General features: G+C 61.0%; 2 protein-coding genes and 1 non-coding gene across 3 annotated transcripts; 2 read left to right on the top strand and 1 right to left on the bottom strand.

Moving 5' to 3' along the window:
- Window positions 1-167: 167 nt before the first annotated feature.
- PPP1R14B (protein phosphatase 1 regulatory inhibitor subunit 14B) lies at window positions 168-3984 on the bottom strand. The gene is made up of 4 exons (XM_069566139.1): window positions 2020-3984; window positions 916-999; window positions 599-631; window positions 168-507 (listed from the first exon to the last, which is right to left on the bottom strand). The coding sequence occupies exons 1-4, from the start codon at window positions 2275-2277 to the stop codon at window positions 439-441; spliced, it is 444 nt and encodes a 147-aa protein (XP_069422240.1). The 5' UTR covers window positions 2278-3984; the 3' UTR covers window positions 168-438.
- A 3301-nt stretch (window positions 3985-7285) lies between these two features.
- PLCB3 (phospholipase C beta 3) lies at window positions 7286-24016 on the top strand. Its single transcript, XM_069566103.1, has 31 exons — window positions 7286-7612; window positions 11175-11252; window positions 11520-11588; window positions 11676-11816; window positions 12037-12116; window positions 12220-12273; window positions 12366-12441; window positions 12544-12644; window positions 13179-13345; window positions 13420-13566; window positions 14470-14710; window positions 14911-14995; window positions 15071-15257; window positions 15940-16145; window positions 16963-17059; window positions 17136-17220; window positions 17503-17627; window positions 17971-18125; window positions 18206-18367; window positions 19037-19136; window positions 19221-19325; window positions 19540-19631; window positions 20898-21063; window positions 21152-21187; window positions 21295-21487; window positions 22042-22183; window positions 22278-22354; window positions 22710-22799; window positions 22890-22947; window positions 23235-23321; window positions 23412-24016. Exons 1-31 carry the CDS (start codon window positions 7514-7516, stop codon window positions 23613-23615), a joined length of 3705 nt encoding a protein of 1234 aa, XP_069422204.1. The 5' UTR covers window positions 7286-7513; the 3' UTR covers window positions 23616-24016.
- On the top strand, window positions 20690-20762 carry TRNAA-UGC (transfer RNA alanine (anticodon UGC)). The gene has a single exon. It is a non-coding gene; the product is annotated as a tRNA-Ala (tRNA).
- Window positions 24017-24319: the final 303 nt, after the last annotated feature.

Below are 24319 nucleotides of genomic sequence, written 5' to 3' on the forward strand. Positions count from 1 at the left end.
TCCTCCCCAGCTCCCCAGCCACTTCCAGCTCCTAGTCTGGGAGCCAGCACTGGGCTATCGCCATGGCTACGTGGCCCTCAGGAAGGCCTGCGGTCACCTGGGGAGAAGCTGAGCTGGCAGCAGTTGGAGAGCAGTGTGTCCCCCCTAAAAGAGACCAGGCGAGCCTGTGAACTGCACCAAAGGCGTATCCTAGCTTTATTAAAGGGCCCGCGCCGCAGTCAATATAAAAACACAAAAAGTCCCATCAGTTTAATAATAATAAAAAACCCCAAAAATGGAAAACTGAGGGGGCAGGGAAGAGGCCCCTGGGCCAGGGGCACGGGGAGCCCTGCTCGTGGCACCAGGCCTGGCCGCAGGGCCCCCTGGTATTGCTGTTGCTACGAGGTCAGCGGGCAGCGATTGTCCTGTGGAGCCACCGTTCAGCTGGGTCGAGGACCCTTACTTCTTCTGGGGTGTGCTCAGCTTCTGCATGCCCCGGATCTTGTCCAGCAGGCCAGAGATGAAGGCCTGGAGGGAGGGAGGACATTAAGGAGACCAGACCCCAGGAGGACAGGACCCTAGGCTCCTCACCCCACCCTCTGGGGAAACAACTTCTTACCTCAGTGGGTTTGTAACAGTCAACCAGCAGCTCCTAGTGGGGCATGGGGAGAAAGGATAACTGAGTCTCTGCAACACGGACTTAGAATTCACCCACTCCCTCTTTCAAGGCACTGGAGATGCCACGGCTACTGAACAGCTTGGCAAGTACCACTGGCCCCATTTGGTGGAGGCTGAAGCTGAGTCCAGGAAGATCACAGAGCTGACTGCCGAAGATCAAGGGGGGCTTGCCGACCCAACAATGGGCAGACTGCCTCCCTGCAGCCCTCAAGCCTCTGCTCCCCTGACCTGGCCCTGCTGCCCTCCAGGCCCTCTTACCTTGACCCTGGCAGCCCGGGTATCATCGCTCTCCATGTCCAGGAGTTCATCCACATCGATTTCCAGCTCTGGGATCTCCTCTTCCTGGGGTGGGGTGGGGGAGGAGGGAGAGACAAGGGCCTGAGTTGGGAGAGAGGGGCTCTGGCTGAGGCCCCTGCCCTACTGCAGACGGGAGCCAGCCCTCTTTGCCCAGCAGACAGCGGCAGCTGCTCCGAGGAAGAAAACAGATCAGGCCTGTGCCAAGGCAAACTGCCCAATGTGGGGGGGAGCTTCCTGTCCCTGCCAGTTGGGCACCCTGGGTGCCAGACGGCTAGGGGTGGGGATCCTAGCCTGGGAACCCTGCAGATGTGTCTCCCCAACTTCCATGCCCCCCATCTCAACCAGAGCACAAATGGGGCCAGCTGCCCCAACTCATCACAGCCCCCTTCCCCTCCCCCAAACACCTGTCACAGCTTCCCAGGAGTGGGGAGGAAGTGAAGGGTGAGGGGTCAGTGGGAAGGACCCAGGCCTGGTAAAGGGGAAACAAAGAGCCCATGCTTTGCCGAGGGAGGGGGTGCCTGCCACCCCTCCTCCCCGAGGAAGCATCTCTCCTGTCTGGAGCCAACTGCATTCCAGGGCTGGGCTAGGGTAGGCAGCACAGGGCAAGCCCACTCCTCCACCCTGGCCCCCGGGGCCTGAGTCACCACTTGAGCAAGGAAAGAGTCACAGGGTGGAGAACCAGAACCCAGAGAGTGGGCTAGCTTGCCCCCCATGCCAAGATGGACTCCAAATTAGCCCATTAGAAACAGGCAAGACACATAAACCCCAAAAACTGGGTTGGCTAGTGCCTTAAATTGGTCTAGGCTAGCAAGCAATAGGTAGCTCTCCTTCCCCAGCCAGCCTAGACTAGTCCCAGGTCTCTTGTCCAAGGCAGCGAATAAGAAAGAAGTGACTTAGATCAGACAAGAAAGAGCATACATGGGGGGCGGGGAGCACAGAGAGCAGAGGAGCGCGCTTAAGCAGGGTGCCCACTGACTCCGGGTGACAGGCGGGCTCAAGGTGGGGTTTCCAGGAGGCCCGAATCGGAACCGGTTTTAGGGTGTCGGCGCAGGGTGGGGGACACACCTGGCAGTCGTAGAGGCGAGTGAGCTGCTCCAGGATCCACTCCTCCAGGTTGAGGCGCTTCCGTAGCTCCTTGCGGTCGTACTTGACCGTGACCTTCCCTTGGCGCCTCACTGGGCCCTCGTCGTCCGCGCCGCCCGGGCCCTCGCCTGCAGCCCCAGGGGGGCTCTGAAAGTAGACGCGGGGCCCTGGGCCGCCACTCCCCGGTCCGGGGGCCGGGGCCGCCAACGCCGCGCCCCCCGCGGGGCCGCTGTCCGCCATGGCGGCCGCCGGGGCCACGTGCGCGCGTCGGGCCCCTCCCTGCGCCGCCGCCTCCCGGACGCCCGCCGGCTGGCTCCGGGCCGCTGGCTCGGGTTAGCTCGTGAGCTCAGCTCCGCGCGGCTCCGCGGCGAGGGCGGCGGCGGGGGTGCCCGGGGGCAGCTGCAGCATGCGGAGCCCCCGGGCCTGGCCTGGCCGCGCCCCGCCCCCTCCCCACCGATCCGCCCGCCCTTTGTCCCCCGCGGCCGCCGCCCGAGCCGCCGCAGCCGAAGCCGCTTTCTCTGTCTGGATCGCTTCCCCCGCCCCCCCGACCACACCCCCTTAAAGGGCCAGTCCTGCGGCTTGCCCCTCACCCCTACCCCGCCCCCGGACAGGGGATAGGGGAGGATCTAGTTCTTCGAGGTTTGGGCCTAGCTGTCCTCTCTCCCTTTTCACCTTCCTGCCCTACCCCTAGGCGTTCTAAGCACCCGGTGCGAGGATTTGCGCTCCAATGGGGAACCTAGTCTTCTGTCCTCAGTGGAGGAAAACAGGGGCCGCCTGAGAATGGAGGGGAATGGGCACTGTATACAGGACAGAGGTCCGAGGAGGAGACCTGGGAGCGCCACCCCCCTCCCTTCTGGGTCCTCCGGCCCTCGGCCAGCGGGGGACAAGAGGCGTCTTCGCGCTGACAGACACGTGGACCGGGCTCCCGGGGGTGGAGGGGTGGAGAAGACGGACAGGCGCTGCCTAGGTCACTGGACGCCCCCCTCCTTGGGGTTCCGCGCACCCCATGATGGAGGCCTAGGTTGGGGGTGAGCCGAGACGGCCGAGCGCCCTGAAGGGCCAGACCCCAGGCAGCCACCGCCCACCGGCCAAGATGGCGGTTGAGGCTGGGATTGTGGGAAATGTAGTTCACAGAGTCCTGCCCCGCATGGCCGCCCCTCCCCCGCAGCGGAGCCCGGGCGGGGAAAACTTGTTCGGAGCGCCCTCGTAGGGCTGGTCTCCACAGGGCGCGGTCTTCTGCACCCCGCAATCTCTTGTGTGCAAACTGAGGCTTAAAGAACTGGGAAGTGGAGGAGCCAGTACTCAGGATAATAAAGATAATAATAACTGCTGACCCTAATACGAGTTCCCCATAGTCGGTTCTAGCGTGAGGGCACCTCAAAGCTCTCCGGTAGATCCCAGCCCTACTGCTTCCTCTATCCTTCAGATCTCACAAGGACCTTACCGGACCCACCTCTCTTTAGTAGACCCTGTGCCTTGTTCCCGCAGCCAGTTTGATTTTTTATATTTTTAAATAGTGTCTCTCATTCACTGGTTCATTGTCCGCCTCGCATTTCTCAGCTATGAGTTCTGTGAGGCTGAGACCTGTCTGGCCCTTGTTTACTGCTGATACCCATGATTGAGTGGACCCGCTCAGCTTCAGACCACATGGATCTGGCAAATTAGCTGCCTTGCTGAACTCTCAGCACCTAGGTCAGCCTCATAGTTGGTGTTTAATTGGTTGAACAAATGACCGAATGAAAGGCTTCCTGTGTGCCTCCATTTCCTCCGAAGGTTGTGGCAAAGATTAAATAGGAGAGGACGTGGAAGTTTCAGTGATTGCACCACAGAGGTTAAGTCACACACCCAGACAGCAATGGAGCTCAGCTTGTCTACGCAGGCCCCCTGACACAAAGTCACTGCTCCTTCTGCCTCACAAGATTGTGCAACTCTGTTTCAGATGCTTCCACAGAACACAGAGGACAGGCTCACCCTCTGCAGTCCCAAGCAGAGTCTCCAGGTCCTAGAGACACTAAGTCCAAGCCCCTCTGGATGCCAGAGACACCCTCTGCAGCAGATGGGGTTCAGACAGAGGTTGACACTGGTCCAGGTTCATACAGCTGGCGTGATGCTGCTGCTGCTGCTGCTAAGTCGCTTCAGTCGTGCTGACTCTGCGACCCCAGAGACAGCAGTTGCACACACACCGAAGCCCAGGACTTTAGGCTTACCTTGAGGTTGGAGAGTACAGACAAGGAGAAGGCAGTGGCTGAGAATGGCGTGTGTGGTGGTGGTGGTGGTAGGACTCATGCCAGTGGGCTTCTCCCTGAAGGCCTGAGCAGGGGGCACATGACTCATGTGGCTCAGTGATAGGCTGATACCTTCTCCCTCCCCAGCCCCCCTCAGGCCTTAGTCTCTCTTCAGCCAGCCTCAGGGGCCAGGGAAGGGCTGACCCTTCTCCTGTGGTTTAGGCAGGACCCACCCTTTCTAAGAAAGTCCCATCCCCAGCCTGGCTTCTGACTCTGAACTTGACCTGATGGGCGAAGCCATTTACCAGATCCAAATTCCCCACCATGCCCCACCTTACCCCATTGGGGTGGGTTTGCTCTTTTTAAACTGGAGCACTGATTCAGGCCTGGGGGTGGTGGGGGTAGGGGAGGCTTGCAGTAAAAAGGGAGGCTATAATATTATAGTTTGCTGTGAGAATGAAACCTATAGGTGGTGAAGACTTGGGGACCAGTCCCAGCTCTGTCCCTCCAGATGCTATGACCCTGAGCAGTGATCTTCCTGTCCCTCCTCCCCTCAAGGCTAGTGTGAAGGTCTCCTGACATTTCCAAATTTCATGGTGTCCCCTGAGGGGTCTCTAGGCTGAACAGGGAAGACAGAGCCAGGGCTGCTCTTCCTGAATCCCTCTCTCCACTTTCTGTGCCACCCCCAGGACACTCCCAGATTCCTCAGGCTGACTCCCCTATCTGTCCAGTCCCTCCCCATGGCCACCTACTCTATGTTAGCATAGAGGGCCATGATGGCTTGCAGCTGCCTTGGAGGCTTGACCGCCTAGCACAAAATCTTGGAGTGGAATAACTGGGTGCAAATCCTGCCTCTGCCCTAGGCTGAGAGGCCCTGGGCCAGTCACCTACCTACCCTGAGCCTCTTCAAAGGGGCTGATTCCGCTGACTTCTGGTGATTTGTGGCTGAGGTCGGTGCTCCAAGACCATATCCCAGCCCTTAGCCTCCTGTCCTCCTCATCCTTCCAGCCACAGGCTGTAGCCTCCCCAGCCCCACCTCTCCTGGGGTCCTGGCCCCTCTCCCCCAGAGAGCAGCTGAGGCTGCTTTCAGCACTTCCTAAAGCAGAGGCCCTAGGGAGGGTCCTGTGGCTGAGACGGCTCCCTTAATCAAGGGTAGAGGCCGGAAAGACTGCGTTCCTTCCACCATTACGGCTTGCCGAGAAACCCTATTACCATTACCAAGGCAGGAAGAAAGTGTGCAAGGAGGAAGAAGCCCTCTAATGGGGGTTGCCCTGGCCTCCGGAGACACGGTGGGTGGGGAGGGCCTCAGGCCCAGGAAACAGGCTCCCATCTTGTTTTTCAAGAAGCTGCTGCCTAGAGCTTCTACCCCTAAGCTCAGGCCACGGCACCAGGCCCTGCTGGCCCTGGCACTGGCTGGCAGGCCCCCTGGCCCAGAGCTGACCCATGTCCTTTCCACTCTGCTCCCTGGCATCTCCACAATCTGCTGTCCTTTCCTTAGATATCCAGTACCCAGGGATCATCTCATACCCATTTGCCTACTTCATCCTCTGACAACCTCCAGCTTCTGGGCAAGGTGACGGAAGTACAAAGACTGGGTTTGGCTGGTAGACCTGCACCCAGGCTAGGGGGAGGAGAGGCCCATCTCTACCCTGCATGGCTACCCAGTGAGACCTCGTGGTCCCTGAGTCTCTGAGGGGTACGGCTCTGTTGCTCTGATAAGAGAGGACAAGGATCACAAGTCCAGTCCTGCTTTCTTTGTCTCTTCAAGAGCAAGGAGTGAAGAAAGGACAGAAGCTAGCCTTCAAGACAGAGGGCTGCAATCCTCCTACCAAGCTGTGTGACCTTGGGTGAGTCCTTTCCCCTCTCTGGGCCTCAAGTTGAGATAATAATCGCACCCACAGGGCCTAGGCCAAAGGCTAGGAGATCTGTTAGGTTAGAGTTGGTGCCCAACATGGTGGGGATTTTTGAGGATGGCCAGTGCCAGGCAGAGTTCCCCTTGGGGGTCTGAGAGCCTGGGGCAAAGGCAGCCTGTAGGGCTGCCTCCTTCTTGACTGACCCCTCCTTCCCCAGAAACAGCTCCGTCTCTTTCTGGGTTTCTAGGTGACTTGGCTGGCCCCTCTGGATGAGTTCTACTTTAAACCTGCTGCTGCTACTGCCTCTGTATTGGAGGGGCTCCCACAGGGGCCCCCAGGCAGGAGCCCCCCCAGCCAAGCCCTGCGGGAGGGGCTGCAGCCCCCACCCATCTCAGTGCCCATGTGCCTTCCAGCTCAGGTCCCTGGCACGCCGCAGATTCCAGGGCACCTGCTATGGGCCAGCCGTGGCAGAGCCCCTCCTCAACCCTCCTAGTTCATGGACACCCAGGAGGCTTCTGACCCCTCCAGGCAAAACGACCAGCTGTCCCCTTCTCAGTTTGCAGTTGGGAGCCCCACAGGGACAGGTTCCAGGCTGAGCTGGGGATGTGGGGGTTGGGAGTGGGTTCTGCGAAACAAGAAGGGCGCTGTTCCAGGGCTCGCTCTACAAAGCCAGGGTGCTTGGGTCCTCAAAGGAGGCGGCAGGCGCCGGGCCTCCCCGGGCTAGGGACGGGGGGAGGGCGCCTGCGGCGGGAGGCCCATTAGCTTGCTAATTGCTCTCAGGGAGGGGGACCGAGCTGCTGGTGGAGGGGGTGAGGCTATGTGAGGGCAGAGAGGGGGGGTGGGAGTGGCTTTTCCAGCACTTAGCTAAATGCTGCAGGAGTCGTTGGAAGGCAAGCAGGTCTCTTCTCCCCCAGGCCCAAGTACTGCTCTCTGGTAATATCCCCGCCCCTGCCCCTCAGAAACAGTGGGCTGACCCCAGCGCCGGTCTTCAGCAGCGCCCTCTACACCCAGTCCCCCTAGCTACACCCCGATCCCTAAGCGCCCTCCCTCTACCCCGAGCCGGTTCAGCTGAGTTCCCCCAGAAGTGCCTCAGTCCAGGCGCGCCCGGGGTCCCATCCCTCCTCTGGCTGCAGTCGCCGCCCCGGCCGCCAGGGGGAGCCGACGCGAAGCGGGCCGGCCGGACGCTGTGGGAGGGGGCGGTCCCGCTGCGGCCCCGCCCCCGCCCCGCCCCGGCCGGGCCCCGCCGATTCTCTGGTCTGTCCGGGACAGACTGGCTGGCGGGCGGGCGCAGACGCCGCCGGGCCGGAGCGGGCCGTGCGGGAGCGCGCGGAGGGAACAGCGGCGCCGTCGGGTCCCCGTCGGGGCTCCGCGGGTCCCCGACCCGCCCCCGGCCTGGCTATGGCGGGCGCCAGGCCCGGCGTCCACGCGCTGCAGCTGGAGCCGCCCACCGTCGTGGAGACCCTGCGGCGCGGGAGTAAGTTCATCAAATGGGACGAGGTGAGTGCAGGGGCCCCCTGCTCCTCCCAGATCCGGGGACTCTGTCACGCCTGCTCCGTCAGACGCCGGGGACCCCCGGCCCAGACTGGCCTGATCACCGCGCCACCCCCATCCCAGCCTGGCTGCGCTCCGGAAACTTGAGTCCCCAATCGTCCCCGTAAGGAAGACTTTGTCCCCCACCCGCCAGTCCAGCCCCTCATCTGCGGAAAATTTGACATTTATTCCTTGGCTCGGAGATTTCGAACCCCAATAAATCCTAGCCCCCGCGTTTTCACTCGTCCTTCTCACCTCTCCCTGCCTGTCTAATTCTCGTTCCCCCAGCCTGGCCTGGTCACCAGACCCCTGCCCGGCACTGGACGGTCTGGCTCAAGAACCATGGCCCCCACTCTGGCTTAGCGTACCCCCATTCTGACTGGGTGCCTCTGGGACCCTGCTCTTCCTCTTACCCTAGTTTGAACATTCTTCTCCATTCATCACTTTTTCACCCTGTTCTGGCTGGCACCCGTTTGCCCTGCTTCTAGATCCCAGCCCAGCTCCTCGCTCTGGTGGGAGTACCAAGTCACCCCACGTGCAGACTTTGCCCCCCAAGTTCTTCCACCTCGGGGGAACTTTGCTCACCACTCCTTAGCACCGGGACTTTGAAGCCCAATAAATCCTGGCCCCCCTTTATCTGACTTGCCCCTGCTGCATCCCCGAGGCCCCGCTCCCACCTGCGGCTCGGCGACGGGTCCTGCCCCTCACGCTCGATTCCACAGCGCCCCCGCCCCTGCCCCCTGGGCCCCTCCTCGCCGGCCTGAGCTTCCTTGCTGCTCCTTCCCAGCCAGGCCGGAGGCCTGGAAGACTCCCGGCTCCTTTCCGGCTGGGTGGGGCGGGTAGGCGTGAGAGCTGGGGGAGGGGCTGGGGGCGTGGCCTGAGGTAACAGGTGTGCCCTAGAGGGTGTCCCGGCGCCCCTGGGACTAGGGTAGACCCCTCCCCCCAGGCCGGCTTGAAGGGAAAAGTTTCTCCTTTTCCTTCCAGTGTGATAAACCCAAATAAGGAAGTGGGAACAGGGAGAGGGCCCTGGGGGTGGGGTGGGGGTTGCTGACAAGGACTTGGGGCCTGAGAGGCTGGGGTTCCGGCTGCCTTTGAAGACCGGGCCCCTGAGGAGGGTTAGAGGGAGGCTCTGGAGGCAGTGCCCACAGGACTAGCCCCTCTTCACACTACTGGGGGCCCCTGAGCCCCAGGGCAGGGTTGGTAGTCCCAGAGAAGGCTGAGGGTAGGTGTCAGCCCAGTGAGGTGGGGAGGCCCAAGCACCCCAAAAGTTCCCAAGCTGCCGTCCCCTCTGCCTCCAGCTCAGTCTCCCATCTTTCCTAAGCAAAGCCTAAGATGGGCGGGGCTAGTGCAGTCCCCAGAGAAGGCAATGGCACCCCACTGCAATACTCTTGCCTGGAAAATCCCATGGACAGAGGAGCCTGGTAGGCTGCAGTCCATGGGGTTGCGAAGAGTCAGACATGACTGAGCGACTTCACTTTGACTTTTCACTTTCATGCATTGGAGAAGGAAATGACAACCCACTCCAGTGTTCTTGCCTGGAAAATCCCAGGGACGGGGGAGCCTGGTGGGCTGCCGTCTATGGGGTCACACAGAGTCGGACACAACTGAAGTGACTTAGCAGCAGCAGCAGTGCAGTCCCCATCCTCCTGCAGATGGAAACTGAGTCTGGAGAACAGAGACTTGATCCCAGGCCCCACGGTGGGGTGGCGGCTGAGGCCAGCAGCTGGGAGTCTGGCAGAGGTCCTGGTTCCCTGCTTCCCAAACCTTGGGACTCGGGAGCCACACTTGTTATTGTTGTTCAATTGCTCAGTCTTGTTGAACCCTCCATGGACTGAAGCCTGCCAGGCAAGGGGTTTCCCAGGCAGGAATACTGGAGTGCATTGCTCTTTCCACCTCTAGGGGATCTTCCCGATCCAGGGATCGAACTCACATTCCCTGCATTAGCAGGTGGATTCTTTACCGCTGAGTCACCAGGAAAGCCTCTGGAACCATGCTAGTAATGTCGGTCAGTCATGCCAGACTCTTTGTGAACCCATGGACTGTAGCCCACCAGGCTCGTCTGTCCGTGGAATTCTGCAGGCAAGAATACTGGCGTGGGTTGCTGTTTCCTCCTCCAGGGGATCTTCCTGACCCAGGGACTGTACCTGGGTCTCCTGCATTTCAGGCAGATTCTTTACCGTCTGAGCTACCAGGGAAGCCCTGGAGCCATACTGCCTGCGTGCACATCCTGGCTCCTTTCCTTGGCCTTGGGAAAGCTGCATAGTCTTTCTGTGCCTTAGTCTTCTCAAATGTAAAATGAGAAGAACAGTAGCGCAAACCTCATAGGATGTTTAGAGAACCAAGTGAGCCCCTAGATAACGAGTGCTTAGACCTGTACCCGGCAAGCAGAAGGGAGGGTGAGCTGTTGTACTGACCACCAGTGAGCAGTAACTTGGGAGTGGCACCAGGGTGAGGCAGGGGCAAGAGAGTTCTGGGCTTCCCTCCTGGCTCAGTGGTAAAGAATCCGCTTGCCAGTGCCTGCTAATGCAGGAGATGCGAGTTTGATCCCTGGGTTCAAACTCCCCTCCAGGAAGATCTCCTGGAGAAGGAAATGGCAACTCACTCCAGCATTCTGGGCTAGAAAATCCCACGGACGGAGGAGCCTGAGAGGCTACAATCCAAGGGGTCGCAAAGACTCGGGCACCACTTAGCAGCTAAACAGCCACAGGAGAGTTCTGCCTGTGGCCACTTGGTCACTTGGGCCCTGGCTGAGTCTTAGCTGCTGATGACACCACCCCCTCCCCACTGCTGCTGGTCCTGAGTCACACAGGGTGGCTCTTCTCAGAAATGGAGCCAGTGCACCCTTTTGCTGCCCTCCCACCAGGCTGTTTGAGTGAGGGCTGAATTCACTGTCCAGGCCTGAGGGCAGGATGAGTACCTGTCCAAGGAGACTTAGTCTGTGCTGTAAGATGGGTGGGGGGAGCCTCGAAGCTGTGGGACTCCAGTGGGGTGCAGAGTGGGGGGTAATGGATTTTGAGGCCAATGTAAGGGGTGGCTGGCTGTCCTGGGGACCTGAGGGACACAGAGGACCATGAGGGTCAGGCTTCCAAACCCTCTTCTTTCATTCCATAAATATTCCCAAGGGGGCTGTGGGGGCTTCAGCCACCAGGGACCTCTCAGACCTTCTGAGGAAACAGCCCAGGGTTGGGGTCTGGGGAGGCCTCTCCAAGGAGGCAGATCAGATTTCATGGGTAAAGAAAGAAAGGAAGATATCCCTGCACGGGAACAACGATGCAAAACCTGGGGACGGGGTGTGGACAGTTAGTGGTCCGTGGGACAGAGTCTTAGGGCAAGGAGGTGGGGCTGGGAGGGGCCTGGGAACTCAGCTTTGTCCTGAGGACTGAAAGGAGCCACAAAGGGCCGGTGGCCTGGCTGCGCCATCATCTTCGCTCACTGCAGAAAGATTGGAGTGGATGGGCCTGGGTTGCCAGGGCCCAAACCTGGGCAGCAGCCCTCACTCCCTGACCCCTGCCATCCATCTCGTCCCCAGGAGGCCTCCAGTCGGAACCTGGTAACCCTGCGTGTGGACTCCAATGGCTTCTTCCTGTATTGGACGGGACCCAACATGGTGAGGGCGGCGCTGGCACAGCTTGCTTGGGTCTAGGGCCCCTGCCCCAGACCCCCCGAAATCATTCCCTGCCCCTGCCCTTGGGGGTGGGGCCTCGCTGCTGCCTGACCTCTCCCACAGTTCCCTGGACAGGAAGTGCTATGGGTGGGGGCTAAGACTGGGGCTAAAGCAGGGGGTGAGCACTCCCTGGCCCGGGTGGGGAGCTTGGGGGCTTCCGGCTCTCATCCTGGAGCCTCTCAGACCCACCGTGGCATCTGGTTTCCGCAGGAGGTGGACACACTCGACATCAGTTCCATCAGGGACACCAGGACGGGCCGTTATGCCCGCCTGCCCAAGGTGAGTGATGGGGCCCAGGTTATGGATGGGAGTGAGGCAGTAGGGGAAGGGGACAGCCCTCTTCACCCGTGGCTCTCACTTACTCAGGACCCCAAGATCCGGGAGGTGTTGGGCTTCGGGGGCCCTGATGCCCGGTTGGAGGAGAAGCTGATGACAGTGGTGGCTGGGCCAGACCCAGTGAATACAACATTCTTGAACTTCATGGCCGTGCAGGACGATACAGCCAAGGTGGGCTGGGATCGATGGCTGGGCCTGGGGGAGCTACCGCCTCATTGCTGAGTTGGCCATCACTTAATAGGCACCTGCTGTGTACTAGGCTGTTCTCTGCCCCTTTTTCTAATCATCCTCTGACAAAGCGGTTTTTAAGCATTTCCTGTGTATCCGACAGTGGCTGAGCCAGCCCCTCTGTCCCCCATTCACTCCCTGCTCCTGGATCCTGACCCCTCAGGTCTGGTCCGAGGAGCTCTTCAAGTTGGCTATGAACATCCTGGCTCAGAACGCCTCCCGGAACACCTTCTTGCGCAAAGCGTGAGCCCTGGGCCTGCCCTGGGGAAGCGCGGGGCAGGAGTGCATGGTGGGGGGTCCAGGAGGCTGTTGTCCCAGGGCGTGACCCTCCCACCTGTCTCCCCAGATACACGAAGCTGAAGCTGCAGGTAAACCAGGATGGACGGATTCCAGTCAAGAAGTGAGCACCCCTTTCCCTCCTCAGCACCTCCTCTGCTGTTCTGACCTTGGTGACCTTTGCCCCACTGACCCTAACTCCTCCCATCTGCTCAGCATCCTGAAGATGTTCTCAGCAGACAAGAAGCGGGTAGAAACTGCACTGGAATCCTGTGGCCTCAATTTCAACCGAGTGAGGGGCCTGGGGCCAGGGGTTGGGTGGGTGTCACAGCGGGCACCTGCCCTTTGAGGGCTGACTGACCCTGGGTTCTGACTCTCCACTCCTGGCCCCTAGAGCGAGTCCATCCGGCCTGACGAGTTTTCCTTGGAAATCTTCGAGCGGTTCCTGAACAAGCTGTGTCTGCGGCCGGACATTGACAAGATCCTGCTGGAGATGTGAGCAGGGCTGACCTGCCCACTGGCCCCCGTGTGCTGCGTCTGGCCTCTGCCGGCAGCAGCGTTCCTTCCAGTCCCGGGAGGGGAGGTGGAGCTCTCGGGGGTCTCTGCATGCTGGGCTGTGGCTGTGCTCAAGGCTGCCTGGGGCTCTGCTGTGGACAGTTCTGTGTTGACCTTTCTTGGCCAGGGATGCTCCTGAGACAGCAGGAGGTCCCCCGCGCTGGGGACCAGAATGCATTGGCTCAGATGTGTTGTGGGTGACCCTGGAGCTGAGGTTGGGCTCAGGAACTGCAGGCAGGCACGGCGTGGTGGGCCAAGCCCTTGGTGGCTTCCAAAGCTCTTATTGATACCAGCTTCGGCACCAAGTGGTCAGGAGAGTGGATGGGGAAACAGGCCCGGAGGGGCTGAGACTGGCCCCCGTCCCCATCAGAGGGCTCTGGAACTAGGCACCGACTTTCTGACTCCTCCCCAGGTGAGGGTTTGAAGCAGGGGCTGGTGAGGCTGCAGCCTAACCCAGCATCCCGTCCCCTCCAGAGGCGCCAAGGGCAAACCTTACCTGACACTGGAGCAGCTCATGGATTTCATCAACCAGAAGCAGCGGGACCCACGGCTCAACGAAGTGTTGTACCCGCCTCTGCGGCCCTCCCAGGCCCGGCTGCTCATCGAGAAGTATGAGCCCAACAAGCAGTTCCTGGAGCGAGGTGAGCCAGTGTGGGAGCTGGGGGCAAGGCGGGAGGGGCCCCACTGACCCTGCTGACCCCACCCTGCCCCCCAGACCAGATGTCCATGGAGGGCTTCAGCCGCTACCTGGGAGGTGAGGAGAACGGCATCCTGCCGCTTGAGGCCTTGGATCTGAGCGCAGACATGACCCAGCCGCTCAGTGCCTACTTCATCAATTCCTCACATAACACCTATCTCACGGGTGAGTGTGCCCATCCTAGCGTGACCTCTGCCCTCTGGTCCTTAGATGCCTCCCTCCCTTTGGGGTGGCCCATGCTGCGGAAGCAAGCCAGAAATAGCAAGCCTGTCCTGGGGAGCAGGCTTCTCTGCATGGGTTTCCCCGGGGGTCTAGGAGGCTTCCCCAGGGGAAGGGCTGAGGCCTGCACCTGCCCTGTGAAGGACAGCCTGTATATTGGGGGGGTGGGGGGCTGGAACTGGGGACCACCTGGTGCTCTTAAGCTGAAAGGAGGCCAAGAGGTGGGGTGGGGCGGGGTGGGGTGAGGTGGGGCAGGTATCCACGAGAGGGGCCCTGGAGGCACGGAAAGAATGGAAGGAATTTGCCCTGATCCTGAGTGAATGGGAAGGCTTCTTGCAAGGTGTTGAGCAGGGGGAGGTGATGTGACCTGGTATGTTTTTAGAAGGATGACGCCCAGTGCTCCACAGAGATTGGATGGGAGGCAGGGAGGAGCCTGCTGTCCCCAGGAGGAGGTGACAGAGGCTGTTCCAGGGCAGCCACCGTGGAGGGAAGAAAGGGAAGCAGGGGGCCGTGGGGGTGCTGGGGACAACTCCCAGTTCAGGCCAGTGGGATGGGGGTGATGGGAGTTCATCTGAGAGAGGGTGAGACCTGGAGGTGGAGGGCCCCACCTGTCAGCCAGTGCCGGTGGATGCTGACTCTGCCTGGCTTTGGGGCTTTGGGGAGAGGTGATGCCGGTTCCACAGTGAATCAAGGAGTGATCAGCAGCTGGCCAGACAAAGCAAGCCCAGGCCAGGCCACCACAGGGCTCTGCGTCCCCGGCACGGCCCCACCCAGCTCAGCGCAGGCCTGGGGAGGAGGGTGAGGAGCCAGGCTGGCTGGGGACTGGTGGTGATGGAGCCTGGCCTCCAGCGGGACAGTTGGCCGGAACCTCGTCGGTGGAGATGTACCGGCAGGCGCTTTTGTGGGGCTGCCGCTGCGTGGAGCTAGACGTGTGGAAGGGGCGGCCGCCCGAGGAGGAGCCGTTCATCACACATGGTTTCACCATGACCACGGAGGTGCCGCTGAGAGACGTGCTCGAGGCCATCGCGGAGACCGCCTTTAAGACCTCGCCCTACCCCGTCATCCTCTCCTTTGAGAACCACGTGGACTCGTGAGTGGGACCCCGATCTCAACCGAGGGGAGTTCCTGTTGACCCAGGGACAGCCACTCACCATGGCACTGTTGGATTGCTCCTATGACCTCTGACCCTGGGAGAGGGTGACCCTTTCAGTGATCTTGCCAGCCTGTGACCCACTCTGGGGACTTCAGCTTCACCCCAGGAACCTCTGACCTCTGACCTTGGCCCCACAGGGCGAAACAGCAGGCCAAGATGGCCGAGTACTGCCGCTCCATCTTTGGGGATGCTCTGCTCATCGACCCCCTGGACAAGTACCCGGTATGGGGCTCAGAGCCGGGGTGGAGCGTGGGCGTTAGGGCGCCCAGCAGACACTGACCTGTCCATGCCCACCAGCTGGCCCCGGGCGTCCCCCTGCCCAGCCCCCAGGACCTGATGGGCCGCATCCTGGTGAAGAACAAGAAGCGGCACCGGCTTGGCAGCGGCGTCCCTGACAGCTCTGTGCGCAAGCGGCCGCTGGAGCAGAGCAACTCGGCCCTGAGCGAGAGCTCTGCCACCACCGAGCCCTCTTCGCCCCAGCTTGGTGAGATTCTGGCCTGACCTCCAACCCCAGTCCCGACCCTAAGTCTCCACTTCTCTGAGCCCAGCCCTCCCTGGAGATGTGCCTTCTGCTCCCAGCCTGACCTCTCCCCTCTCTGAGCCACTTGCCGCCAGGGATGTGGTTCCATCCACCTTCTGACCCTTCAGTCTCAGCCTCCAGCTAGCACCTCACAGAGGTGTTTCCCCTCAACCAGGTTGTGACTCAGACCTCTGACCTCTGACCTCAGTGAACCATCTCTCTCCTGAGACCCCTTCTGAGTATACCCTCCCAGCGGGTCCTCTTCAGCTCACCCTGACCTCTCACTTTATTGAGGTCCCTCTTCCATCTGACCCCTGACTGCTCACCTCCCTAAGCCCCTTCATGGGGTGTGGCCCTAACTGACCCCTGACTTGACACCTCACCTTGTCATCCTCCCCCCCGCTACTGTCAAGGCTGTTGTATCCCAGTTCTCAGCCTTCTGAGCCACCCTACCTATCTCCCTTAGTTACATCTCTCCAGATGCACCCTGACCTTTGACCTTTGATTCCTCTACACTATGACTGGTTTTGATCCCATTCAACTCCTGACTCCGTGAGGCAGCTCTGCACCCCCCGGGCCCAACCCTTCCTGGCTCCTGAGCGACTGTGTGCCCTGACCCCTGACCCCATGGCCTTGTCCTCTGCAGGGTCCCCCAGCTCTGACAGCTGCCCAGGCCTGAGCAATGGGGAGGAGGCGGGCCTCGAGAAGCCCAGCCTGGAGCCTCGGAAGTCTCTGGGGGAGGAGGGTTTGCAGCGGGGCCCTGATGCTCTTGGACCTGCCTACCGGGAGGATGAGGAGGAGGACGAGGAAGAGGAGGAACAGACGGACCCCAAAAAGCCGACCACGGATGAGGTCAGGCCTGCGAGTGGGATGGGGGGTGGCGGCATGCCTTCACTTCCCAAGTGGGCTGAGCCCTGACTGTGCCAGGCACAGCCCTGAGCACTGGGTCCACCTGCCCTCCCACAGTTCACGCATGGGGGGGTGTGTGTGGAGTGGGGGAGGGTCTTAGGTAGACAGGTGTGGAAACGAGTGTAAAACTGTGTTTGGGATATGGGCTGGGAGGGGTGAGTTAGGGTGCAGAACCGGGGTGAGGAGTGGGGAGTCAGACCTCTTCGAGGACATTGGGTGAGCAGACTGAGGAAGGGGGGCTGTGCCAAGGCCCTGTGGCAGGGCCAGAGAGTGTGGAGGAGGGAGGGGCACTGAGTTCTGGGGAAAGGCGGTGACAGGAAAGGTCAGTGCTGAGACTGGGTTTGGGAGAGGCCCAGAGTGGGGATGGGTGTGGGCAGAGGTGAGTAAGCTCAGGTCGCAAGGCTTGGGGAATCTTGTGAGGTAACCAGGAAAAGGTGGCAAGGTGGTGGCTGGAAATGAGAGTAGGGGTGGGAATTTGGGGGCTCACCCTCATGTGAATAATTGAACCCCTGAGGTTGGCTGAGGAGTTCCAGCTTCCAAGGATCAGCAGGGCAGGAGGCAGACCGGGAAGGTGGGGTCCAGGGCCCGGTCAGCAAGGCCCAGAGAGAAGGTTGTGGGGCGCATGGGACTATGATGGACAGGCTGTGGCCGGGCTGGGAGGAGGGTCAGCGCTTCCTCTGTGGTGCGGGGGCAGGTGAGGGAGCTTCCAAGTCCCGGCTGGGGGGCACGGAACCGCTGACCCTGCGACTGGGGGCCGCAGGGCACTGCCAGCAGTGAGGTCAACGCCACTGAGGAAATGTCCACACTCGTCAACTACATTGAGCCTGTCAAGTTCAAGTCCTTCGAGGCTGCTCGAAGTGAGTGGGGGGAGGGGTGGGGGAGGGGGAGGCAGTCGGGCTCTGCCTCTGATCCCCTCCCACCTCCACCCCCCAGAGAGGAACAAGTGCTTCGAGATGTCATCCTTCGTGGAGACCAAGGCCATGGAGCAACTGACCAAGAGCCCCATGGAGTTTGTGGAGTATCCTTCCACGCTGGCGGTCTGGCGGGCCAGGGTGGGGCTGCTCCCTGGGAGGCAGGCTCGGGTGGTTCTGCCACTCCTGACTCTCGAGCACCCCTGTCTGGGTTGGGAGCGGGTCTGGGAGACTGCCCAGGGCCTAAGCTGAGAAGTGGGGGACTGCAGGGCAGCTTGAGCCAAGGCCGGGAGGTGTGTTCACAGGAGCCGAGGATGGGCCTGGAGCACTGGGCTCAAGGCAGAATGCGGGGCCGGTACCTGCCTGTGGTCCCTGACTGCCAACTTCAGATACAACAAGCAGCAGCTCAGCCGCATCTACCCCAAGGGCACCCGCGTGGACTCGTCCAACTACATGCCCCAGCTCTTCTGGAACGTGGGCTGCCAGCTCGTTGCACTCAACTTCCAGACCCTGGGTGAGCACTGCCCTGCCTTGACCTTTGACCTCTGGCCCCCAGCCTCACTAACTTCTGCCCCCTGACTCTGTGAATCTTGACTACAGGGACCTCTGACTCTATCTAATCCCAGATCCCCAAATCCAACCAAGACCTCGGCTGACCCTAACCCCTGACCTTGGCAGATGCTAGACCTGGTCCCTTGTCCAGTATTCTTGGAGTCTGGATCCTGGATGCCATCTGATCTGACCTGAATGACCCCTGGTTTCTCCACTGCTCTGCACAGCAGTGTCCTTCCTGACCCCTGACCCTGTTCCATCTGCTGACCCTCGCCCTCCCCATGTCGTGCACCCCCCCCGCCCAGATGTGCCGATGCAGCTCAACGCCGGGGTGTTTGAGTACAATGGGCGCAGTGGCTACCTACTCAAGCCTGAGTTCATGCGGCGGCCGGACAAGTCCTTTGACCCCTTCACCGAAGTCATCGTGGACGGCATCGTGGCCAATGCCGTGCGGGTCAAGGTGGGGCCGGGAAGGGCGCAGGCCAGGGTGTCCTGGGGGTGGGACTTTTGAGCAGCCTCCTCACCCTCCTGGCCCCCCAGGTGATCTCGGGGCAGTTCCTGTCCGACAGGAAGGTGGGCATCTACGTGGAGGTGGACATGTTCGGGCTCCCTGTTGACACACGGCGCAAGTACCGCACGCGGACCTCACAGGGGAACTCGTTCAACCCCGTGTGGGATGAGGAGCCATTCGACTTCCCCAAGGTGAGCCCCAGACCTGCCAGACTCCCTTGGTGGGGGAGCAGGAGCACCGGGTGGTCGGGGGTCAGAGACGGGGGTGCCGAGGCTAGGGCTGTCACCCCAGACCTGCTGGGCTCTCCTGGTGGGGAAACAGGAGCACCGTATGGTCGGGGGTCAGAGGCAGGGGTGCTGAGGCTAGGCCTGTCACCCAGGTCCTGCCTGTCCCCACGTCAGGCTGGAGCTCCCTGTCCTCTGTGGGGTCAGGGTGTGGGGACAGGAAGCTGAAATGGCAGGAGGTCCCATAGCCCCCTGGGGGCATAGCCCACCTCCTCTCCCAGGCAGGAGGGACTCGCTGGACGCTCACCCCAACTTCTCCCCGCCTCCCAGATGGATGGGCCTGCCAAGGATGCGGCCTGTCTCATGCATGGCTCGCTCTAGGTGCTAAGCCGGCAGTGACCAGACCCGTCCCGCCATAATGATGCCTAGAGGGGTCTGTCTGCCTGTTTTCTGGACTCAGGGCTCTGGGGAACGCTGGCCACCTCTGGCCAGGCTGCGGAGGTGCGGGTCCACCATTGGCTCAGTGGCGATGGTGACTGATGGTCTGTGGTTGGATCATGTGGTCCAGGGGCCCACTCTGGGTGGCGGACTTGCTGGCCATGGTCAGCCGTGGCTCAGACCAGTCTGGGCCCTCAGGTGGTGCTGCCCACGCTGGCTTCGCTGCGCATCGCGGCCTTTGAGGAGGGGGGCAAGTTCGTGGGGCACCGGATCCTGCCTGTCTCCGCCATCCGCTCAGGTGAGACCATCTGGGCTCTGGGCAATTGCGGGGGCACAGTGTGTGGGGACCTGTGCTCAGCCCCCTTCCCTCCTGCCCTTCCAGGGTACCATTACATCTGCCTGCGGAATGAGGCCAACCAGCCACTGTGCCTGCCAGCCCTGCTCATCTACACCGAGGCCTCCGACTACATCCCTGATGACCACCAGGGTGAGCCGCACGGGGCTGGGGCAGGCCAGGCCAGGCAGGGTGGGGACAAGGACACCACCAGGGCCTGGGAGTGGCTGGGACTGGTGGCTCCAAGTGGGTGGTAAACAGATCTGAGGGTGGTTTTGTGGTCCCTGCATGAGACCAGAGCTGGGGAGGGTGTGGGTCCCCGGGGTTCTGTCTCTGAGACCCTTGCCCTCTGCCCCTTCACCCCCAGACTATGCAGAGGCCCTGATCAACCCCATCAAGCATGTCAGCCTGATGGACCAGAGGGCCAAGCAGCTGGCTGCCCTCATTGGGGAGAGCGAGGTGAGCCCGGGCAGGTCAGGGGCAGGCACAGTGATGCCTGGAGGGGTCTGTCTGCCTGTGCTCTTGACAGGCAGGAGGCAGCAGGGCCCAGGCTCACCTGGATCCTGGGGGTCAGGGTGGGGGAGTGGTCAGAGCTGACCCCTGGGCCCAGCCCTGGCGGGGAAGCACCCTGCCGCTTTCTCCGCTCTCCTCCGTCTGCACTGCCCATGCCAGTCCCAGCTGGCGGTAGGACGCTTCTCCCCGAGGGGCCTGTACCCTGCTTGCTGCTGATGCCAGCTTCATGGGTTCACCGACACTGTCCCTCCAGCCCTGGGCTCTGCCTTCAGCGCCCTTCCACCACGCTGCACGGCTGGGGCTTCTGGACTCTCTCGTTCAGGAGGCTCAGCTGCCTGGGGTTACTCCACACGTTCTAAGGAGGTGGAAATCCCTTCTGCATGAGAAAGGCCTTTAGGACTGTCCAGGGCTAGAATTCTGTTGGCTGCTGGCAGGCTCAAAGCCAGGGTGCAGAGTTCAGCCGCTTCATCAGGGCAGTTGGAAGCCCTAAAAGCTTTTCAAGCGTGGTCCTGGGAGCCATGAGACGGCCGTGGCTTCTGCGGGGAGGGGTCAGGAGCAGAGGCTGGCCGCACATCTAGGCCCGGTCCCCTGGGGGCCTGCGGCAGCAGGGAAGAGAGCCGGCTGCCTGGAGTTATTAGCGGGAGAGACTAGTGCCCCCTCTGCGGTCACTTCCTTCGTTGATTTAATCAGGAGCTAAGCATTGAGGAAGATGAGCAGCTGTGGGCAAGGGTGGAGGGGGGACTCAGAGACAGGAGGGAACTTGGGGCTGGGCCAGGGCTTTCCAGAACAATCTAGAAGTTCCTAACCATATGCAGTGAGGCCTTGCATCCTAGAGACACGATCTCACGTTCTCTTCCCCATGCCCCACGTGCAAAAAGGGGTTAGAAATGCGTGTCTTGTTCTCATGGAGGTATTCTTACAGCCCCCACATGACAGATGAGAGGAGTCCAGGGCCATGGGCTGAGGGAGGTTGTAAAGGATGGAAGGGTCTAGAGAGGGGGAATTCCCTGGTGGTCCAGTGGTTAGGACTCTGCACTTGCACTGCCAAGGGCCCGGGTTTGATCCCTGGTTGGGGAGCTAAGGTTCTCCACAATTCTCGTGGTGTGGCTCCCTCCCCCCAAAATATTTAAAAAAATAAAAGAAGGGTCTGGAGAGAGTAGCATTTCTGGAAGGAGCATAGAGCATTCTACTTTCTCCACCCCACCCTCGCAGGCTCAGTCTGGCCCGGAGACAAGCCAGGAGACCCAGACTCAGCAGCTGGGGTACCAACTGAACCCACACCCCACGCCCAGCCCACTGGATGCCTCCCCGCGCCGGCCCCCAGGCCCCGCCACCTCCCCGACCAGCTCCTCCATCAGCTCCTCCATCAGCAGCCCAGGTAAGGGGTGGCCTGGCGGTAGGCGGAGAGAGGGAAAAGCTCTGCCCTTCTCCAGCTTCTCACAGTCAGCCCTGCCTCTGCTTTCCAGGTCAGCGCGATGATCTCATCGCCAGCATCCTCTCAGGTAGGGGGCGGGCCTGTCCTGGGGGCAGGGCTACTTCTGGAGGGAACTGGTACCCCAGCAGGGCTGGTCTGCCCCAGCCCAGCCCAGCCCGCCTTTGCTGTCCACAGAGGTGGCCCCGGCCCCGCTGGATGAGCTCCGAGGCCACAAGGCCCTGGTGAAGCTCCGGAGCCGGCAAGAGCGAGACTTCCGGGAGCTGTACAAGAAACATCAGCGGAAGGCTGTTGCCCTCACGCGCCGGTTGCTCGACAACCTGGCCCAGGCCCGCGCGGGGAGCAGGTGCCGACAGCGGCCCGGTGTCCTGTGAGTGTCCCGCCTGCCCATGTGCTTTGAGCGTGGATGTGAATGTGAATATGAATATGAGGGCTTCTGCACTAGGTGGGCATAGATGGATGGCCCAGGGCTGCCCTTTTGACCCCCAGGAAGGAGGTTTGCTGCAAGGAAGACAGAGGACTCTGGGTCCCACCCTCTTTGCGACCCCGTGGACTATGCAGTCCATGGAATTCTCCAGGCCAGAATACTGGAGTGGGTAGCCTTTCCCTTCTCCAGGGGATCTTCCCAACCCAGGGATTGAACCCAGGTCTCCCACATTACAGGTGGATTCTTTACCAGCTGAGCCACAAGGGAAGCCCCTTTCCACCAGGAGGGATACCTTTTTTGAAGTCCCCATAAGAGCGTGTTTCCAGGGACTGTTGCCCAGAGAGGCTCCTAACATTTGTGTGGAGCTAACAGGCCTCCTCCTTGGAACCGATCCCACCTCTCCGGGCTGGTCGGAGGGCATCTGCCCTGTCCCCTGGCCCTCCCGGCCCAGGTCCACGTGACAACCTGAGTACTACCCAGAGGGGTTCTCCCCACAGAAGCGGGGAGGACGAGAGGGCAGAAGAGGAAGAGGTTAGCAGGTATCAAGAGTTCCAGAAGAAACAGGTGCAGTGTCTGCTGGAGCTGAGGGAGGCCCAGGTGGACACGGAAGCGGAGCGGAGGCTGGAGCATCTGCAGCAGGTGGGGGGTGGCATGTGGTGGGGGGCGGGGGGAACCTGCCTCTGGGACAGGCCTGTCACAGCCCGGGTCACCTGTCGGCCACCTGTGTCTGTAGGCTCAGCTGAAGCTCAGGGAGGTTGTCCTGGACGCTCACATGACTCAGTTGAAGAAACTGAAGGAGATAAACGAGAGGTGAAGGCTGGGGATCTCGTGGGCGGGATGGGGTGGGGGGGCGTACTCCCTGGTGCCACAAGGTGGGCAGAGACACACACAGACACACACACGCGGAGAGGGGCTACTACTCCTTGATGCCACGAGGTGGGCAGAGACACACACACACTCAGACACAGACACACACGTGGAGAGGGGGGTACTCCCTGGTGCCACGAGGTGGGCAGAGACAGACATACACACACACACAGATACACACGCACGCGTGCACGGAGAGGGGGGTACTCCCTGGTGCCACGAGGTGGGCAAGCACGTGTCCACACACACACCCCTGTCCTGCCGTTGACCCTGCCTGTTCTCCCACTGGCTCCTCCAGGGAGAAGAAGGAACTGCAGAAGATCCTGGACAGGAAGCGCCACAACAGTATCTCAGAGGCCAAGACCAGGGAGAAACACAAGAAGGAGGCGTAAGGGCGTCAGGGCTGGGAGCCAGTTGTGTGCTGGGCAGGCCAGGCGCGTACCTGGGCGCTGAGCCCATCCTCCTTGCTTTCGTGCAGGGAACTGACAGAAATTAACCGGCGGCACATCACTGAGTCAGTCAACTCCATCCGTCGGGTGAGTGAAGCTCAGGTGCCGCCCTAGCCCACCCCTGTTCCTTCAGTCGTCCTAAACTGGTATCTTGGGTGCCAACCTGCTGTTCCGTCACCCTAGAGGAACTTTAGATCCTTTCTCTGTGAGTCTGCTGTTTAGAGTCATCTCAGGACCCTGGTCACACAGCCCCGGGAACCTTCGCCTTCTTGCTCAGAAAGAGGGTCTGCCTGACTTCTCTGCCCCCACAGAGCCCCGGGGCCCAGGCCCCTCCCTTAGAGACCCTTGTGTGAGCCCTTGTCCCCCACACACAGCTGGAGGAGGCCCAGAAGCAGCGGCAGGAACGCCTTGTGGCCGGGCAGCAGCAGGTCCTCCAACAGCTAGCAGAAGAGGAGCCCAAGGTGAGGCCATTGGTGAGGGGCAGGCAGGTGGCAGGTGGGCAGAGCACTGGGTAGCCTGGCCTGGCCTCTCTGACGCTGCTCCTCCTGCAGCTGCTGGCCCAGCTGGTCCAGGAGTGTCAGGAGCAGCGGGAGAGGCTGCCCCAGGAGATCCGCTGGAGCCTGCTGGGCGAGACACCGGAGGGACTGGGGGACGGGCATCTGGTCGCCTGTGCCAGCAACGGTCACGCGCCTGGGAGCAGCGGGCACCTGCCTGGCGCTGACTCAGAGAGCCAGGAGGAGACTACAAAGCTCTGAACTGGCTGAGCAAGAGGTGGCCACCAGGCCAGGGTGGGTGCTGGGAGGAGGGCAGGAGGCTAAGACACTAAATGCTCTTTTTTTTTTTTTAAACTTTTTATCTTTAGAAATTTTATTTTTTTAAACCAGGGCAAGCACCCCACACTAACTCCCTCCTTTTACCCCCCAGGGACCCCATTCCCCAGCCCCTCCTTCCTGCCCTCAGTCCTAGGGAAGGTGCTAGGTGGGTCACACTGGCCAGAAGGGCCTCGCCCCCATGACACCCACACCCTAGAGTGGGAGTTGTCTCCCTCACTTCCCCAGGGAACAGTGGGTGGAGCCTTCGAGCTCCGGGAAGTCACATTCTTTCTCTTTCCTTTGGGGATTTTTTTTTTTATGTGAATAAATGTGGATTTCAGGGACCCTGTGTGCAGTGTGGTTTGGGGCAGTGCTAGAGAGGATTCTGGGCCCTAGATCTGGTTCTGCTTTTTCTGGAGCCTCAGTTTTCTCATCTATAAAATGGGCTTGTGGGCATTGTGGGTCAGGCCCCCAACAAAGGGTTTTGAGACCTCCTTGCCCAGGAACTGCCTGGAGGTCTTGCCAGTGGCCTGACATCAGAGGCCCTCTGGCCTCCCTCAGGCTCTCCCGCCTCTCTGCCCTCTGCCCTGGGCTCTCACTCTGCTTCCCCCGCCCCTTACTCTGGTTACTTTTCTCCCTCCTGGGCT

The sequence above is a fragment of the Ovis canadensis genome, chromosome 21 (assembly GCF_042477335.2).
Source record: "Ovis canadensis isolate MfBH-ARS-UI-01 breed Bighorn chromosome 21, ARS-UI_OviCan_v2, whole genome shotgun sequence".
Taxonomy (NCBI): Eukaryota; Metazoa; Chordata; class Mammalia; order Artiodactyla; family Bovidae; genus Ovis; species Ovis canadensis.

Bases quoted from the DNA above. Each gene is read 5' to 3' on its own strand.
- PPP1R14B (XM_069566139.1), bottom strand. From the start codon at position 2,277: ATGGCGGACAGCGGCCCCGCGGGGGGCGCGGCGTTGGCGGCCCCGGCC. The intron at 1,000-2,019 runs GTGTGTCCCCCA...ACCCCACCCCAG, and splicing joins CTCGCCTCTACGACTGCCAG to GAAGAGGAGATCCCAGAGCT. The intron at 632-915 runs GTAAGAGGGCCT...ATGCCCCACTAG, and splicing joins CCCGGGCTGCCAGGGTCAAG to GAGCTGCTGGTTGACTGTTA.
- PLCB3 (XM_069566103.1), top strand. From the start codon at position 7,514: ATGGCGGGCGCCAGGCCCGGCGTCCACGCGCTGCAGCTGGAGCCGCCC. The intron at 12,274-12,365 runs GTGAGCACCCCT...CCATCTGCTCAG, and splicing joins GGACGGATTCCAGTCAAGAA to CATCCTGAAGATGTTCTCAG. The intron at 12,442-12,543 runs GTGAGGGGCCTG...CCTGGCCCCTAG, and splicing joins GTGGCCTCAATTTCAACCGA to AGCGAGTCCATCCGGCCTGA.